The sequence below is a fragment of the Cyprinodon tularosa genome, unplaced genomic scaffold (genome assembly GCF_016077235.1).
Source record: "Cyprinodon tularosa strain WSP-4 unplaced genomic scaffold, ASM1607723v1 ctg12, whole genome shotgun sequence".
In the NCBI taxonomy this organism is placed as follows: domain Eukaryota; kingdom Metazoa; phylum Chordata; class Actinopteri; order Cyprinodontiformes; family Cyprinodontidae; genus Cyprinodon; species Cyprinodon tularosa.
In genome coordinates this window covers 1342956-1362708 of record NW_024038003.1, presented here as the reverse complement: position 1 = coordinate 1362708, position 19753 = coordinate 1342956, and the positions used below count along the sequence as shown (strand labels likewise).

The 19753-nt window shown below is 38.1% G+C and overlaps 2 protein-coding genes across 3 annotated transcripts in view; one reads left to right on the top strand and one right to left on the bottom strand.

Annotated features, from left to right (window-relative positions):
- Positions 1-739: 739 nt before the first annotated feature.
- On the bottom strand, positions 740-15589 carry LOC119773508 (BTB/POZ domain-containing protein 2). The gene is made up of 9 exons (XM_038270495.1): positions 15027-15589; positions 14824-14943; positions 14547-14703; positions 13012-13117; positions 12724-12921; positions 12444-12636; positions 12138-12225; positions 1862-2008; positions 740-1773 (listed from the first exon to the last, which is right to left on the bottom strand). The coding sequence occupies exons 1-9, from the start codon at positions 15587-15589 to the stop codon at positions 1612-1614; spliced, it is 1734 nt and encodes a 577-aa protein (XP_038126423.1). The 3' UTR covers positions 740-1611.
- A 3652-nt stretch (positions 15590-19241) lies between these two features.
- The window catches only part of LOC119773497 (protein unc-13 homolog A-like), a 52324-nt gene continuing 51812 nt past the window's right edge, over positions 19242-19753 (top strand). The window contains exon 1 of one of the 2 annotated variants that reach the window (XM_038270475.1): positions 19242-19636. In XM_038270475.1, coding sequence (XP_038126403.1) covers positions 19615-19636 — 22 coding nt within the window. In that variant the 5' untranslated portion in view covers positions 19242-19614. The remainder of the gene's footprint in view (positions 19637-19753) is intronic. The other variant, XM_038270482.1, reaches the window with a different exon arrangement.

Sequence of the window (19753 nt, the reverse complement as noted above, 5' to 3'; positions counted from 1 at the left end):
CTGTTGCCCTTCTATCAGCTCGAACCAGTCTGACCATTCTCCTCTGACCTCTGGCATCAACAAGGCATTTCCGCCCACAGAACTGCCGCTCACTGGATGTTTCTTCTTTTTCGGACCATTCTCTGTAAACCCTAGAGATGGTTGTGCGTGAAAATCCCAGTAGATCAGCAGTTTCTGAAATACTCAGACCAGCCCTTCTGGCACCAACAATCATGCCACGTTCAAAGTCACTCAAATCACCTTTCTTCCACATACCGATGCTCGGTTTGAACTGCAGGAGATTGTCTTGACCGTGTCTACATGCCTAAATGCACTGAGTTTCCGCCATGTGATTGGCTGCTTAGAAATTAAGTGTTAATGAGCAGTTGGATAAAGTGGCCGGTGAGATATAAAAACTGTAACTGGAGCAGAACATACAGAAAACACAAAAACATGTCAAACCAATTGAAAAAAGTAGTCAGCCTTCAATCTTGTGAAATGTCTATTCAAAGATGTTGGTCTTCTCATGGCCATTTAAATAGAAAAAAATCTCCAGGGCATTGAAAATGTTACCTTTTCAAAATGCCCAATTTTCTACGACCATGGAAACCATGTATTAATGTCTCCTTTTGGTACTTCTATCTACAACGGACCTATTGGATTTAACATATGAATGCTAATGGCTAACAGTCCTCAACTCTTACTGCTAGTGTCCAATTTCACTTTTGTCTTTGGTTTTATTTTAAAAAGCTGCACACAATTCTTTTTCCTCACATTTTAATTTCCATTTAATTCAAGTTACATATATACTGTTAATTAATAAATGCCACTTTAATATACAACCCATCAACTTCGGCACCACGAGAAAAATCTCTTCCACCCACAACTTTTAAAATAAAGCTTAAAAAAAAAAAAAGTTAGTGTGCATTCACAGAGCAACAAAATAAAAGGAAGGCAAGGCCAAGAAGTGCAATGTATACCAGGTATAGGCAACTACCAAGCAAAGACACAAGAAATCACAGATTGTACTGTTAAGTAAAAAACAGAAAAAAATGCTCATCTTAGTCATACCTCTTAACATTGTCATGAAGTCTGGTTCAAATTCAAGGTTTCATGAAGCCTATGAGGTCCATCATTGAGTGGAAGTTACAGTTGATGCAGAGCTGACTCTGTACAAAACGCTACAAGGATTCATCTTGGCAAATTTGTTAAACTTTACAATCTTACAGTTGGGTCTCCTTTGCCATCAAGCATCGGAGGAGGAGGATCCTACAGATTTAAAAAATAATAATCCTGTGTCAAGCTTTATGCTGTCAACCCGAAGCAGTGACAATGATACTGTGAATAATCTGAGAGACCCCCTCCAGATCAGACATCTCTGCATCATTCCCAGCTGGTTTCAGTGAGCTTGTAAAATTAGAGCACTAAGGTAGTCGACAGGCGTCGCCTCACGCAACAAGCCACGTCGTCCACCAGCTATTTGTCCTCCCATGCAGCTAACAGTCACACATTGTAAGGAGGGAACAGTTTGAGTCTGACAGATTAGTCCCCAGTATGGCTGCAGAGGTGTGGCCTTGCGCTGGTGTCGGGTTGTCACATTTGATGGAAGATTTCTGGGACGTCTGGGGGCGACTATGTGTAGAAGATGACCTCTGGGATCTGTCCGTCTTCTACCGAAGTGCCGTTGTTGTTGCCCGCAGCGTAGCAGAAGGTGAAACAGGTCTTTGTGCCGGTAGAGGATGACTCATGCGTTACCTTTCGCATTCCCTTGGTCCCATAATGAGAGTCAGGACCCTGTCAGACACACAGAAAACAAGGTAAGTACACATTTTTCAAAGTGTGGGTTCTTTCCTGTATTAATCGTTGATCTCTTCCTGCTGACCTTCAGTGTGGCGCAGGCAGTGTAGTTGACACTGGGTAGAACCTCCACCGGCTCCTTGAACATGACCCTGAAGGTGTTTGCTGACCCATCACAGCTGAAGCCCGTGTCGTTCTGTCCCAGCACAGTGTTGCTGTCTGTGTGGATTATCTGGAAAAGACACAAATATCAAAGATGGCATGAAACCACTAATTTAAAGCACCTCAATTCATTTCAGTCTAATTAGAGCCAATTTATGAGATTAACAAACATGATGGTGGAGAATAATCAATATACAGCTTCAATTGAAATTGTAAAAAAGGATGAATTTGTATTCAGTCTTCCAGCAGATATGAATACTAATCATTTGTCTCACAGCTTTGTAAAGACTGATATTGTCAATTTGTTTCCAAAAACAAACTATACTGGAAAATAGTGCTGGGCGATATGGAAAAAAATCATATATCACGATATGGACTATTTTATATCACAATAACGATATATATATATATATATCAAAATATGCCCCAATTAAGTACATTTTCAGCAAATCTCTGAAAAATATGACAAAACAATACAATTGCTTACTTTTTCAACTTTATTTTGAAGTGACATTTATAGAACCGTCACAAATTAGAAAAATAAATTGTAGTGCAGCAATATATATGCATAAGATGAGGCGGAGGTAGGGCTACAGTATCCTTCACATTTTTTCAAAATCCTACAGGTATTAAAATGAAATTACTGGTTAGGTTATAGCAGTGGCGGATCTAGAAAATTTTACATGGGGGGGCAAAGGGGTGGCAAGAGGTCTTGGCAGGGTGGCAGAAGTAGACGGTACATGGGAATCCTTATATGTGAGCTGCTTTAACCAAATAAACACAAAACACTTTTAAACTACAGTAGTTGTTGTTTAATCATGCCCTTACACACTACAAAGTTTTTCTTTTAAATTCACAACAGAATTAGCAAAGTGCAGTGATCGAACAAAAAAAAACCTGCATCTTTTAAAAAGTAAAAGTCTAACAAGCAAAATCCCTTTAATTTATTTGTTATAATAATTGTGTCCAAGATGCAGTGGACTACAAGTATGAAACAGCGGACAATACTCTACCTAAAAACTTATGCCCTGAAACCACAAATGACCCATGGTCAGCCATTTCTTTAAAAAAGCTTAAGGCGACGGTTGTTGTGCTTAGCAGCAAAACGTTTTACAAACTTATCTAAATCTAGTGCTTTTGCACGCTGTTTCTCAATACTGAGAACAGCCAGATTTCTCAAACGGTCATCTGCCATGGTTGAGCGCAGGTGAGTTTTTACAAGCTTTAAAGTGGAAAAGCTTCGCTCACACCCAGCAGTACTAACTGGCAAAACAATAGCAATCTTGCACAGGCGAAAAAGTTCAAAGAAAACCTCCTTAAAAGGCACCAAGAATGTCACAAACTCCGTCAGACTGGACGGGTTTACTTTGCCGTTTGCTCTGCTTCTTTCAAGAAGTCTTTTTGCCTGGTGTATCTCAGTTTTTAAGTCTTGCCAGTCAGAGCCGTATTCCTCAGCCACTAACAAAACTAATTCTTCCTTTAAAAAGTCATTGTTGGATGGGTTTAAAGCTTGTATACCCCTCATAATTTTACTGCTAGAGTTAGAAAAGCGCCTGTCCACTTCACTGATCATTGAGTCTATGATGGGAATGAATATACCTATTCTAAAGGCATCTTTGCTGTCAATGTGTGTTTGCTGTCCAAGTGTAGATGTTAAAAGAGTATCATGTAGTATCCTAGATGTGTGTTTGGTTCTTTTGGATTTGACAATAGAAATGTTACAACCATTGCATGTGTCAATTGCTGTACTCCACAGGTCATTAAAGCTCTCCTCTTTACGATAATCTTCCAATGTCTGTCTGAGGGTTTCAGTAAGGTCAGCTGCTTTGGTAAGGTCCACATTAGTTGACTGGAGCATCTCAGATAAAATCTTAGTTTCACCTAGAACTTTTCTGAAGACTGCAAGGAGCCCTATGAAATTAAAATCCATTTGAGAACGAAGTCCTCTTGCGTCTACAGCTCTCTGTGGATTAGCCTCATCTGAAATTTCATCCAGCACTCTTATTACTGCAGGCAGCCTGTCCATAAGGTTTCTACATGCAGCATAGCGACAGGCCCATCTAGTGTCACTTAGCCTAGGAAGTTCTCGTGGTGGCACACCACTGAACATTTCTTTTTGAACATCCATCCACTTAATGTGAACATATGAGCCTGACATGAATGTGTACAGTCTTTCCAGCAAAGTGAAAAAACATGCAGCTTCTGGGACATTTTTGACACTGTCCACAATGACAAGATTCAAACAATGTGCCCTGCAGTGAACATAAAATGCATGTTTGGCAACTTCTTTAACCCTTGTTTGGACCCCAGAGCACCTGCCACTCATGACTGCAGCCCCATCATAGCCTTGGCCTACCAGATTCTCTTTGTATTCCAGTCCATACTTTTCTAGACATGAAATAATTTTCTCTTTCAAACTTACTGCATCTAAGTGCTCTAAATTCTGGTACTCAAGGAAGCTCTCCTGAACCACACCATTGTAATAATATCGTACGACCAGAGATAGCTGCTCCTTTTTTTGAATGTCTTTAGTCTCATCAGCTAAAATAGAAAAGTGCTCACTTTCTCTAACCTCTTTTATAATTTCCTCTCTCACCATTTCTGCTAAACACTCCAAAATCTCATTTTGTGTGCTTTTGCTTGTGTATTTAGCGTTTCTGGGACCCTGACACAGCCGCTTTTTCACTAAGGCATCATGTTTACTCACAAGATCTAAAATCTCAAGGAAATTTCCTCTGTTTTTTGAGTTTTCTGATTCATCATGGCCACGTTGGGAAATATTCTGAGTGGCTGTCAACAGCAAGGTTTCAGCTAAAGTTTTGATGTACTTTTGATTTTCGATTACTTGTTTCTGATTTTCATCTCCCATCATTCCCAAGACAGTTGTGTTTTTCTTGGCCATTCTTTTAAACTCACTCCATGCAATCATTGCATTCACATGTGTGTCTGCTCTGGAATGTACACTAAACCCACTGTCTTTGGAAGTGGCCTTCTTCCAGTTAGAATAGCCATTTTCTGAAGTGAATACACTGTTTTTCAAATGTGCAAAATGTCTGAATGCAAAGCAGAATGCTGCATCTTTAGACATGGAATATTCAAGCCATGGCCAAGAACTGTACCACTCCCTGTGGAAGCTTCTTTTTGCTGCTCCATGTTGTGTCTTTGGAAATGTCTTTAAATCAGGCTGCACTGCTGCATCACCTTTGCATTTTGATATATCTTAAAAAACAAAGAGTGCCAAATATGATTATCTAATGCAATTGAACAGTACATGGACATAGCTAATGCATATGTGGCATTACATATATTATCCCTCTGTATGGCAATTTATATAGAAGAATAATAAAAACATACCATGTGGTCCAGGGAGAATTTCAGGTCTACCCTCTTCCTCTCTGTCATCTTCCTCCTCCTCCTGATCATTCCCTGCGTCTGTTCCTCTCTCTGAATCTGGAGCCTCCTCTTCATCTCTCACTGATTCTTCTTTTTCCTCAGCTCCTGCACTTATTTCCTCATTTCCTTCACTCATTTCTGTGTCTCCTTCATGTATTTCCTCTTCTTCGTCACTTATTTCTGTGTCTCCTTCAGTCTTTTCCTGCACTGACCCTCCTGGGCTCTCCAGTTTACTGCCTTCTCCCTCATTTCCCTTGCGCTCTTCCTCTTGTGTACTTGTTGGAATTTTCTTTGCAAAAAAGCTGGTTATATCCCCACTTTTAGCCTTCCTTTTCATGGCTAGGCCTATGAAGTAATATTTGCATGCAAAAGTCAATATGTGAAAACCTCTGGTTATCCTTGTATTTCATTAGCCTACACTGTAGGGCCATGGAACTTATAAGTTAAGTAGCATATACTACAATACATACATACATACATATATATATATACATACATACATACATACATACATACATATATATACATACATACATACATATATATATATATATATATATATATACACATACATACATACATATATATACATACATATATATATACATACATATATATATATATATACATATATACATATATATATATATATATACATATATACATATATATATATATACATATATACATATATACATATATACATACATACATACATACATATATATATATATATATACATACATATATATACACATACATATATATACACATACATATATACACATACACATACATATATATACACATACACATACATATATATATATACACATATACACATACATATATATATATACACATACATTTATATATATACACATACATTTATATATATACACATACATATATATATATACACATACATATATATATATACACATACATATATATATATATATATACACATACATATATATATATACACATACATATATATATATATACACATACATATATATATATACACATACATATATATATATATACACATACATATACACTATATTGCCAAAAGTATTTGCTCACCTGCCTTGACTCACATATGAGCTTAAGTGACATCCCGTTCCTAATCCATAGGGTTCAATATGACGTCGGTCCACCCTTTGCAGCTAGAACAGCTTCAACTCTTCTGGGAAGGCTGTCCACAAGGTTTAGGAGTGTGTTTATGGGAATTTTTGACCATTCTTCCAGAAGCGCATTTGTGAGGTCGCACACTGATGTTGGACGAGAAGGCCTGGCTCTCAGTCTCCGCTCTAATTCATCCCAAAGGTGTTCTATCGGGTTGAGGTCAGGACTCTGTGCAGGCCAGTCAAGTTCATCCACACCAGACTCTGTCATCCATGTCTTTATGGACCTTGCTTTGTGCACTGGTGCACAGTCATGTTGGAAGAGGAAGGGGCCAGCTCCAAACTGTTCCCACAAAGTTGGGAGCATGGAATTGTCCAAAATGTCTTGGTATGCTGAAGCATTCAGAGTTCCTTTCACTGGAACTAAGGGGCCAAGCCCAGCTCCTGAAAAACAACCCCACACCATAATCCCCCCTCCACCAAACTTTACACTTGGCACAATGCAGTCAGACAAGTACCGTTCTCCTGGCAACCGCCAAACCCAGACCCGTCCATCAGATTGCCAGATGGAGAAGCGCGATTCGTCACTCCAGAGAACGCGTCTCCACTGCTCTAGAGTCCAGTGGCGGCGTGCTTTACACCACCGCATCCGACGCTTTGCATTGCACTTGGTGATGTATGGCTTGGATGCAGCTGCTCGACCATGGAAACCCATTCCATGAAGCTCTCTGCGCACTGTTCTTGAGCTAATCTGAAGGCCACATGAAGTTTGGAGGTCTGTAGTGATTGACTCTGCAGAAAGTTGGCGACCTCTTCGCTCAAACATCCGCGGACCCCGTCCGTTAGTTTTTTTCCCCCCTCCAGGGGTGGTTCCTTCATTTTTTTTTTTTTGGGTTTTTTTTAAGGGGGTTGTGGATGGGGGGGTGGTCCTTAAAATTTCCGGGTTTTTGACGGGGTTCCCTTCCAAAAGGAAAACGCGGGTTGCTGGTGCCCGGGTTTAACCCTTTGGGGCTTAAAATTTGGGGGGTTTTTTAAAGGGGGGTTGGGGCTTTGGGTTTGGGGAAATTTTATATTAATTTTTTTATTTTCGGGGGGGGTTTTTTTCTTTTTTATTTATTTATTATTTATTTTTAGGTTATTTTTTATTTATTTTTTTTCTTTTTTTTTTTTTTTTTTAATTTGGTTTTTTAAATTTTATTTTTTAATTTTATTGTTTTTATTTTGTTTATATTAAATTTTTTTTATTTTTATTTTTTTTTATTTTGTTTATTTTTTATTATTTTATTATTAAAAAGGTTTTGTTATTATTTTTTTTTTTTTTTAATTATTCGTTTATTATGGGTTTTTTGATTCTTATGGGTTTGTATACGTGTGTCGTTGTTATGTAATTGTGGTGTGTATGTATGTTAAGGGTTATTATTTTTTTAGTGTTTGTATGTATGTATTTTAGGTGTCATGTTAAAAGTGGTTGTTTTTTTTTGTGTGTTATATATTTGTGTGGTTATGTAAAAGTGTGTGTTGTAGTATGTGTGTGTAATCATGTTGTAGTATTATTTTGTTTATATTGTGGCATGTATTGTGTCTGTATGTTGTGTTTTGGGGTTATGTAAGTGTGTGTATTGTTTGTGTGTTTCTGTGTTGTGTGTTGTGTAAATGTATGTATTTGTTTTTGTATGGTTTGTATATATGTGTTTTGTTTGTACGTTAGTATGTTATGTATGTGTGTGTGTGTATCTTATTGTTGTGTGTGTATGTATGTTTGTATATTTATGTGTGTAATGTATAGTGTATTATGTGTGTATTTGTATGTGGTATGTATTTATTGGGGATGATGTGTGTATGTAGTTGTATGTATGTGTGTAATGTATGTTGTGTGTGTAGTTTTGTTGGTGTATTTTTGTGTATGTATGTTGTTTTTGTTTTCGTGTGTAGTGATGTGTGGTGGTATGTATGTGTTATGTATGTTTGTGTATGTATGTGTTTTCGTTGTGTGTGCTGAGTGTTATGTATGTTTTGTGTATGTATGTTATGGTATGTGTTGTCATGGTGTTGTCTTGTCATTGTGGTTGTAGTTTTATCGTGTATTGTGTGTTATTTATATATATATATATATTTATATAATACTTTTATTTAATATATTATTATATAAATTTTTTATATTATACATATATATATGTATATTTTTTATTATCATTTATATATATTATAAAATATACATAATTTTATTAATATATATACAATAATATATTTATTAATAATTAGTTAAATATATTTATATATACTTTATATTTTATATATTATTTTTACATACATATATATATTATATATTATACATCATATACATAAAATTTTATAATTATAATTAAATATATATATATAATACTATATATAATAAAAATATATATATAATAATTATAATATATTAATACTAAAACATATAATATATAATAAATAATATTAAAATATATTATAAATATATATATATATATATTATAATATATTATTATAATTAATATATATATATTATAATAATATATATATATTATAAAATACATATATATTTTTTATAGTTTTATTTAATTAATTAACAATAAACATAATATTAATTACAATATCAGATGTTTATTCCAGATATTACTAAATTATTTTAATAAATTAATATCAAGTAATATACCTATCTAACAATATTATTTTATTAAATATAAATACATAATTTTATATTATATACACTACAATATATATTTAATAAATATAATAGTTTTTAATAAATTAAACATAAATAATAAAAAATTTTATATTTATATATAAATTATTTATTATATACTATAACATATTATAACATTTTATATTATAAATATCTCAATAAATTTTTATATATATTAATCTTATAATCTTAAAACATATATTATTTACATACAAATAAATAAACTCTAAAAATTTAAATAATACCCAAAAAAATAAAATAAAAAATGTTTCAACTCTCATACCTACCATTTAATATCCCCCCATATTAAATTTAATAATATAATAATTTAAAACCCCCAAAAATAAAAAATATTTAAACCCCCCCCCCTACAAATATAAAAATATCATCTTTTTTTATTTTTAAATTTCTTTATATTACATCTATTTACATAAAAAACCTTCATACATAATATAAAATAATACAACAAACATACTTACAATATTAATACATCAAAAAATTAAATACAATATTAAATATACATTACATACAACAACATAATACTAAAACCAAATTTTTAATTCCTACAACATTTTTTTATCACATATATTTTTACATACAATTTTTAAATACAATATTTAAAACTCTAATTATTTTATAAAAATAATAAAAAAATTTTTTTTAAAATTGCGTTTTTTCTTAACAAAAAAAGGAAGAGTGCCTTACAAATCCCGAGGGGAAGGTTTGACGACACATGCTGTTTTTCTAAAGCTTACCCGGGGGTTTTGAATCAGGGGCGTAGCTAAGTATTTGAGGGACGGTGGCAAATAATACATTAAAAATAAAAAACTAAATTGCAACCTTTTGGTAAATGTATTGTTTTGAGAAGCCTGTGAACATAGTGGCAGGTTGTGTTTACAGGTACAGCTTTTGGATCATCAAAGTTAGGGGGGCAGCTGGGGGGGCAAGGCTCTATATTGGGGGGTCAGCTGCCCCCCCTTGCCCCCCTGTAGATCCGCCCATGGGTTATAGAAGAGGTTTGTCGTGTTGCCGTCGGGAGCAAATGAACGTTATCTACTCCGTGTTGGACTTCTTAAATTAAAAATGTAACCAAATCACAGACATGCACCCTCTTTTTGGTAAAATGTCTTCATCTTGGGGTGCCTGCGTAGCTGTCTCTGTGTGTTGCGACCACAGGTTTAATACTTCAGCCTCCTGCGTCTCCATCTCTCATGAGTTAAGTAACGTAAAGCATGTCGCAAACCCGCGTGAGCCAAAAGCCGTAAAGAAGCGTCATGTTGCAAAACCACAGGACGGCGCTTCTTTGTGGATTAAAAAAATAAATAAATCTTGTTGATCACTTATAAGCTGTGTGTAGTCTACGTGGCTACACTAATACATTCGTCATAGTCTACCATGGGAAATATCTGCTTGAATACGAGATACAATTGTGTTAGAAATGATAGAATAGAATTAGCACGACAGACACTTTTCTATCTTCCGTACAATATGTATCATCCTATCGCCCAGCCCTACAAGAAAATCTACTTATATCCATATACTTTCAAATATACATTACCATTGATCACAACAGATTATTCATGAAAATTCTCTTACAAATTTCGTATTGCCTTCACAGAGCAGCTTTTTTTATGCAGCACTAGGGGCCTTTATTTTACAATAAAACAATTTAAATGGACAGATACTTCTGCAAAAGGCTGCTTCCAATTTATTTGTAAAAAAAAAATAAATAAAAAAAATCCTTTAAATTGGGGTAATAATCTTTGGACCAAAGGAAGAGAGATCCAGAGTTAGCACAAAGCTTTAGCTACTACAGCTAGAAACCACTGATTATGGTGGAAATCTTGGTGTCATGATGGACTCAGACCTGAACCTTCAGAGTCACATTAAAGCAGTTACCAGGTCTGCCTTTTATCACCTGAAGAATATTTCAGGATTTAAGGATTAATGTCCAAGCAGGATCTAGAAAAACTCATTAATGAATGTATCTTTAGTATCTTTTATTACTGCAACAGTCTCTTTATAGGGTTGCCCAAAAAGTCCACATCAGACAGCTGCAGCTGATCCAAAACACTGCTGCCTGTGTTCTTACTAGAACTAAGAAAGTAGAGCACATCAGCCCAGTTTTCAAGTCCTTCAACTGGCTTGCTGTAGCTCAGCGAATAGACTTTAAAATCATTCTGCTAGTCTATAAATCCCTGAAGGGATCAGCACCTCAATACATAACAGATTGATTGTCAGTGTATCAACCTCCCAGACCAGTTCCAGCCAACTCTGTTCACCCAGAACTAGAACCAAACATGGAAAAGCAGCATTTGGTTCCTAAGCTTCATTTATCTGGAACAAAAAACTACAAAAGTGCTGAAAGCCTGAGTTCTTTTAAGTCAAAGTTAAAAGACCAATTATTTGGAGCTGCCTTTGACTTTTGAAGTTAAACTGGTAACTGAGGTATACTTAGTTTAAGGTTGTGGTCCAGCTGTTATTTTCTTCTCTAGCTGCTTTAATCATGTTTTATCTTTACTTGCTTTTCTTTTTCTTCTGTTTTATTGTTTAATTCATGTAAATCACTTTCAATCGTCTTTGCGCTGAATTGTGCTATACAAATAAACTTGCCTTGACTAAAATGTGTATACATTTATTTCTACTTTATTGTACACCATATTGTCTGATATTTCACATTACATTCCAATAAAATATATTTTTTGCCTTTAGTTGTAATGTCACGAAGAAAAAGTTACGGGGCATGACTACTTTTGCAAGCCACAGTACAAACTACTCCCTAGTTTTCCTTTAAATTCTTAATCAGTATCATATTCCCCCACCTCACAAATATGCAACACCATGTTATGGTTTATTTCTAAGGAATTAATAAAATAAATTGAAGTTAGCAGCTTTAATGTGAAAAAATGAACAAAAGAAGGCATGAATACTTTTGTAGGACTCCATAAACACGGAAAGGAATCAGTCAGTACCTGTATATTGACTTGGTAGTCTGTAGGTCCGTGAATAGATCCATAAAGTCCAAATCCAACCACAAAAATCCTTCTGTTAACAGAGAACCTGTGAAACAAAAAAGATGCAGATGTAAATACAACACAGTATGCAGGTATAACTGCTTAGAGTGTCTGTATCACAAAAACTTTTGATTCAAATCATTTAATGACCATTCTAGATCCTTTACCACAGGCAGGCTACTGCAACCAGATTATGTTTCATATCCCACATAAGATTCAGAGCAATAAATCTGTGTCCAAGCTTTGCATCCCTGATAAACACACCGTATACGGTCGCTCGTCCCGCTGTAGCCCCAGCGGCTCTCCACCTGGCCAAATCTGGTGATGCTGCACTCCTTCCCGCGGAGGCAGCAGCGAGGACGGTCGATGAAATCCACACGTGGCTTTGGGTTTACTGTAAAGTGGAGGAAAAGACTCACCACCTCTCTGTCTGTTAGAATGTTAGACTGGGCAGGACCTGCAGGATAAGGAGAGGAGGCATAAATGGAGACTGAAGTCGGAGCGGTTAATCAAAACAGAAGAAGTGATGAGAGCTTTATATAACCTGCTGCAAACTCCTCGATGGTCATGAGAGGGAAGCGGATGAGCGTGAGAGCTTTTCCCAGGGCTTTACGCATGTTTTCTGGAGTGGGTTGAAGCTGCTGCCTGCGAGCCTCGGCCTCAGCCCAGCGAACAGCGGCTCCAAACAAACGCACCTCCCTTACTCCTAAAGTGTCCCTCTCCAACACTGCCACCAAAGTATCTGGAGGAGGTAAACCACAAGTTTTAAACCGAACCGTAGGGGTGATACAACCTTAAGCCATCACAACAAAACTTTAAAATGAGTCTTTACCCAGATCTATGTCTGTGAAACCTTCAGCAGCAAGAGCGTCTCCAGTGTTCTTGTCAATGTTCTCCAAACAAAGGCTGGCAAGCTGTGGCTCATCAAACAAACGAGCCTGAAACGAAGAGAACATGGCTCATTACAAACTTTAGAACATGATCTGTTTTTATGCAAACACAAAGGGAGTCAACGCTCCTGCGTGATGGAGTTTCCATTCTCTCCTCCCAAGCGATGAAAAATGAGCATAAAAATGTCTTTCAACAACTGTAGAACATACTTATTGGTCTGAGTTAGGAGTATATTTTACTTTTGAAATGCTCCCAAAACTTTAATGAGACCTACCTACATGTGATAAGTTTTATCTCCACACTTCTTTGTACATTTTGACAATGGAGCCAAACCTTGTGTTAAAGCGCAGACTTATCAAGACTCAAACTTCCCAAGTTCACTGTCGATTAGGGATGGGAATCGAAAACCGGTTCCTATTCAGAACCGCTTCCATGTGTTTCAATTCCATGGCACCGTTTGGCAGCTCGCTTAACAATTTTGTTAGCAGTTCCAGGCAGCACCAGAGCCTAGCGCTGGGCAGCACAACTTAGGTCACGTTTTATACGCAAGTTACGCACAAGGCATTCAGTAAGCAAGTAGGACGTGACCAGGCATAAATCTAGAAAAGCAAAACATAAAAAATGGTGTCCCATCGGTTAAAGCGATCGAAAGTTTGGCTTCATTTTAAGGAAGAAAAAGATGGCAACAAGGCACCTTGCGATCAAAGTGGCAATTACATCCACGGGAGGAAATACATCCAACATGCAGAAACACCTGCGCAGACAACATGGTGTACATTTTAACAAATGCTGTGTTTTTAATGGTTCCGGACAGAAGCTAAAGTTACGACCAGCATGGAAGGCAACTCTGGTGGTGAGTAGCGAGTTTTATATCACTGGTTGCGCTTAATGTGGTTCCCAGTAAATCATATGCTATTTCTGTAAATAAACCCATTTCCTACCTCTCTTTGGGGTTATTAAGTTTGATGCTCGTTTATTTAAATCAGGGGGAGATGAGTTTATTTCCTGAAATTGTACAGTAATGCTTTTTCATTAAACAGATGCCTTCTCCATTAGATTTAGATGACTGTGACGAGACGGGTAGCCTGGCTGGCTGAGAGGCTGGCATCTCCTGTTCACTGCCTTCTGTTTTTGCCAAGACAGGCAGAAATAGAATGTCCCAGGCGAAGGACGAATGTCAGCGTGCACTTACCAAGTTCGTCGTTTCACAGAATTGATAGGAGAATTAAATCGTTTCACACAATCGATAAGGGAATCGATAAGGAATCGCATTGTTTAACAGAATCGATAAGGGAATCTGAGTCGTAAAAATCTTATCAATTACCAACCCTACTGTCGATTTTAGCAAATGTCTTAGTAGATCATAAAGTTCACAATGTAACCGAGATTTATGATAAACAGATGAAGAAGTGAAGTGATTAAAAAAATATATCCTCAAGTGCTTTGAGTGCTGAATATTTAGGCCAGGAGGCAGACCTGAGTAAGCAGCATGAAAGCATTGTCTGCTCTGAGGTTTTTCTTCAGGAACTCCACACAGTGAGCCTCCAGGGCTGGGACTGCGTACTTCTTGGCTGTATATAGGGTGGTCATCACAGTTTCAGGGCCGATCTGGACTTCATCTGAATACAGGAACCTGAAACAAACATCAACAGATTTAATCCTCTCCTCTTTTATGAATGACGTGGATGGGGATGCTGTTAACTGCACATGCAAACTTTCTATATACAATTGGGCTACAATGCAAAGTCCTTACTTTAGCAGAGCCAGAAAGGCAGCTGGTTCCACGTCCGGAAGTTCGATTTCCGTAGAGGTGGTCGCCATGCCGCCGTTAAACATAGCATCAAACACTGCGCTGCCCACAGCCAGGACAAACCTGACACACCAATGCGACAACAAGAGGAGGGGTCAGCTCGTTCAGCACAACCTGGAAGTTTCAGCTCAAATAAATCCTCTTACCTGTGAGCTGGTATTCTCTGAACGCCCATTCCTTTGCCAACCAAGAAATGAACGTCACTGAGCACCTCGTTGTTGAAGAGAAACGCAAACCTCTCCTTGACGGTGCTCTTTGTCGCCTGCCAGTTGTACACCGGTTCTCTGTACACAAGCACGGACGCTGCAGCCGGAGTGGCGCTCGGCGCAGCGGCCGGGGAGGCGTTCGACGCTGCGCCGCTTGTCATGTTGGACGCCGGGGAGGCCATGGCTCCGGCTGCGACAGAAGCAACACCTGACGCAGCGGACGGCTGCAGGGGGTTCTGCGCAGACGGCGGAGCTCCGCTCGATACGCCGCCGCCGTCTGCTCCGGCAGGCCCCAACTGCGGGTTGGGTCGCCTCGTCGTTCCCTGCGCTCCCCCGGCAGCACCGACCGCTCCGCCGTTGGATGCTGGCATTGAGAAAACGCTGTTGCTGGGCTGGCTGTTCCCTAAAGGACCCGGGCCGGAGTAACTAAGGCAAGGAGGCCTGCCGCTGTTGTCTCCAGCGGCCATCTTCAACCTGCTGTAGGCGTAAACAACAAACTTCATCGCTTTCCGTAATTTCGGTGGCCCACACGCTCACGTGGGCCTTTTATTCCCCCTGGCGTTTATCATCGGTACTGCAAGACCTCTATCTCCTTTTTTTACAACTCTTATTGCGAACGTTTTTAGTAATCACTTTTAAACTTTATTTAATCATACAAGATTTTATTTCTGGTGTTTTTTTTTCTCTTTTTATAGTTTTTAAACATAAGTTAATGTGTCATGGGGAGACCAATCTACTGCCCGATGATAATCAGCTGTTTAGTAACCGGTTACTCTTCACGCTTCGGCGTCAGTTTATTAGAAAGACTCCACAGTATTTTAATGTAACACAAATAAAGTAGCACTGACTAAAAACGCCACACACAAAAAAAGGGAAAAAATAGAAAAAAACTCAGATGTTTGATATCTATAAATAAACATATCAATGACTGGGCACGTTGATGACTCATAAAATGAACATCAACTCTTGAAGGAACTACGACAAAATTTCAAGGTGTTACAACTTTGACAACATGGACGTTCTCGAGAAATGTGGGATGCAGTTACACATTTTGGTCACTAGGTGGTGTGGTACATAAATAGCAATCGATATCAGAACATACTTTATAGGCTACGTTTGGTGCAAAAGGAATTTTACCTCAGTTTCCATCTCTCACAAACACAAATACACACACACACACACACACACACACACACACACACACACACACACACAGCCGTACTCATTCTGCCATGGTAGTGAGGACCATGTGTTGAGTCCCATTCACTTCCATTGATTTTAAGTCATTTTCAACCCTTTCTATGCCCTAACCCTAAAAGTAACCCTTAACCTAACCATCACCAATGCATACCTCACCCTAACCCTAACCAATTGACACCTTAGCCCCCAACCTAACCATTAGCAAAATAGCATGTGAGGACCATCAAAATGTCCACACTTTGCAATAACTCAGTTTGATAGTGAAATTGGAAAAATGGGTCTGACTCTGAGGGCTAGACACACACACACACACATATATATATATATATATATATATATATATATATATATATATATATATATATATATATATATATATATATATATATATATATATATATATATATATATATATATATATATATATATATATATAATTGAGAGAGATTACATACAAACGTTTGAGGAAAAAGGTAGGGTAGACAGCATTATATAGCAGTATTATAGGATGGTGAGTCATGGTTTTGGGATGCTTTGGTGCAGCAGGACCTGGTCACCTTAATAGAATCCACCATAAATGCTTTTGAAGCACGACAAAGACTACAAATATTTCAGTATAGTTGCGCAACAAGGAAGTGTATTTGCCATTATATACAGCAGTTATTATATTAATTATAATTAACCATTTTATCCTGCCTTTTGTATTCCATCATCACAATTTCCTTATCACCCTTTTTGAATTTCTGTAACTTAACAGATGTCATGTAAATCCCTTTATTATTCCACAATGGAGAAATTCACTCTCTACTCCCCATCCCCTTGGGGAGCAGTGGACTGCCATTGTGTGGCATCAAGCAAAAATATTATACCAAATATTTTTTTGGATCACTTTATGATTGAGATTGAGCAAAAGCTGATGCTGCAGTAATTGCAGTTTAAAATAATGCATACATTTACATATAGTAAATTCACCTCGGGCTTGCTAGGGATTAAGAAATAAAAAATCCTTGGCAGAAACAAGCTGGATGAAGTCATAATTTTTCATAAATCATTAGTGACCACTTGATTGCAATCATGGTGAAAATATAGAACTTAATTTTTGTTTTCTAAAATCGAATGATTATTTAAACTTACAGCAGATTATAGCAAAGATCACAAATGCAGAGATTTGAGAAACTTGAGCAAACCACTTATTTGATTCCAACACCCTGTTAAATAAAGTAGGATTGTGTTTAATTAAAACCCAAATATGTCGTTGAGACTGGTGTTTGTTATTTATAGAACTTTGAAGTTTCCAGAGCTCTCCTTTCCATTACCAACCTGAACTATAGCCACTGCTCTTCATCCAACAATTGCTCCTTTGTAAAGGGAGAAACTTTTAGGACATCCCCTAGTTTCTATATGCAGACATAGTTTGAATTTTGTAGGATTATCACCTTGTTAATGCCGACTCTTGGGTCTATTGTCTGCAATTAATATGTTTTGTTTTAGTGGCACACCTTTGTTTGCAGACTTTATTTAAGTGACTAGAAAGTGAGATTTGAAAAAGGTAAAACATATAAAATAGATATGTAAAGGGACAAAACCCAGCTTAAACTAAAGGGAGACTTGGACAAACACATATGATCCAGATTGAGAGCATGACAAAACATACTGCTGGATAACTATATTTATATGGAGTGCAAAATGATGCCACATTATTTTAAGGGAGCTGAAAAACTGATGAGGCAGGTTAGTTCTGTATGGTTGAATGTCACTGCAGCTACTCAGAATGGTTTCCAGTAGTTGTACTTTTATGTATGTTTCAGAGCATCATGGCTTGTTTCTTACGAGATGTTCTCTAAAATACTGACCAAATCACAGATGAACCTGGGGCTATTAGAAAGACCTAAAATGATGTACCAGAGATGTTCTATTGGATGTAGGTCATGGTAGTACGGAGCCCTGTCGCTGGCGACAATTCATTCATTCTTTAACAAACTGCTTGCACAGTGTTGACCCATTAGGCCAGGCATTTTCATGGACGCAGGACAACAATGGGTCTAAGGATTTCATCCCGATAATCAATGGCAGTCAGGATGTTCTTGTTAAACCTGTGCAGGTCTCTGTGTCCTGGATACTGTATACCTCCCTACATTCCCTATCACTGAGCTGTCAACAAATGGATCATACCTTACAATGTTGAAACCCTGAACCCCAAAACCGATTTGTTCTCAATTCTGGTCCTCAATTACCACTGTCCTGCAGGTTTTATGCATCTCCTTGGTGCCACACACCAAACTAATAGGAAGTTATGACTAAGAGGCTTCTGCAGGATTTGATGGCTCCTGAGGAGCTCATGAAGCACATGTGCTGCCACAGTGAGACATCTAGAACACGCAGAGCATGCAGTGGTACTTGAGGACCAATACTGGGAACCCCTTCTTTAAACAAAATGCATGTTGATTTGATCGAATCAAGTTTTGTGAATCTCTTAAATGCTGGGAGATAAAGCAGATCTTGTGGCATTGGTGCCTTTATTTTCCATCCAGGTGGAGATGGACTGACCTTGTTCAAATGCAAATCTATAAGGAATCACTTACAAAACGCGAATAGAGAAAATAAGCAGGAATAGCCCCCGCAGTGTCCTCCAGAAGTTTACCTGATTTGAATTTAAATCTGATTCAAAGTGTTGCTTTTTTCTTTTTTTTCTCTTGAAAGCACTGCCAGTTAGTTCTGCTGTGACTTGGATGCATGTAACTTAGAGATAGTTCCTGACAATGCAAGCTGACCCATCCCTGATTGTGTCTGAGGCCAACCCTTCCCACTAACATTTGTAGGATGAACCACCATTGCTTTACAGTGCAGGCTGCATTGCTTCCTTCAGGATGATGCTATATGGTCCCATCCCTCCCTCTGTGCATCCTGGAGGACCTGCCCCCCTCCTCCTCCTCTCAGCCTGCTCTCCATCAACCGTGACGTCAGGGCGGTGAGGCACGGGGGAGTTGTCCTCGCGCCTGAGCCCGGTGGATGCTGCTGAAACAAGATGGCTGTGCGCGCAGGAGGAGCAGCGGCGGAGAGCTGAGGCAATGCAGAGGAGGAAGCAGAGGGGAGGGGGGCCAGGAATCCACTCCCGTCTGTCCTGCCCTCGTCTTTAAAAGAGCAACAGTCCCGCAGAAGGAAAGAGCAGAGATGCTGCCTGTTCATCCCTGCTGTTACCTTTCAGGGTAACCATTCCTGTCGGCTTCAGTGATTATTTCTTTTTTCCTCCTTCTGTGGCTAATTCTCCATAAAAAGGACAGAGCAAACAAACCTCGGACAGCCGGGGACGCTCACGCCGCTGTCAGAGATGTCCCTGCTGTGTGTGGGAGGTAAGGATGGGGGGGAAACGGTGGAATAATGTTACCTAGAGCCTGCAGGCTGTCAGCTGCCGGGGAAAGTGCTGTCCACGCGCAGGAGGCTTTCTGCTGAATGGACATTTATAAAAA

Coding starts and splice junctions, on each gene's coding strand:
- LOC119773508 (XM_038270495.1), bottom strand. CDS start 15,589: ATGAAGTTTGTTGTTTACGCCTACAGCAGGTTGAAGATGGCCGCTGGA. Junction 14,944..15,026: donor CAGAGAATACCAGCTCACAG/GTAAGAGGATTT, acceptor TTGGTGTGTCAG/GTTTGTCCTGGCTGTGGGCA. Junction 12,637..12,723: donor CATCGAGGAGTTTGCAGCAG/GTTATATAAAGC, acceptor CTTATCCTGCAG/GTCCTGCCCAGTCTAACATT.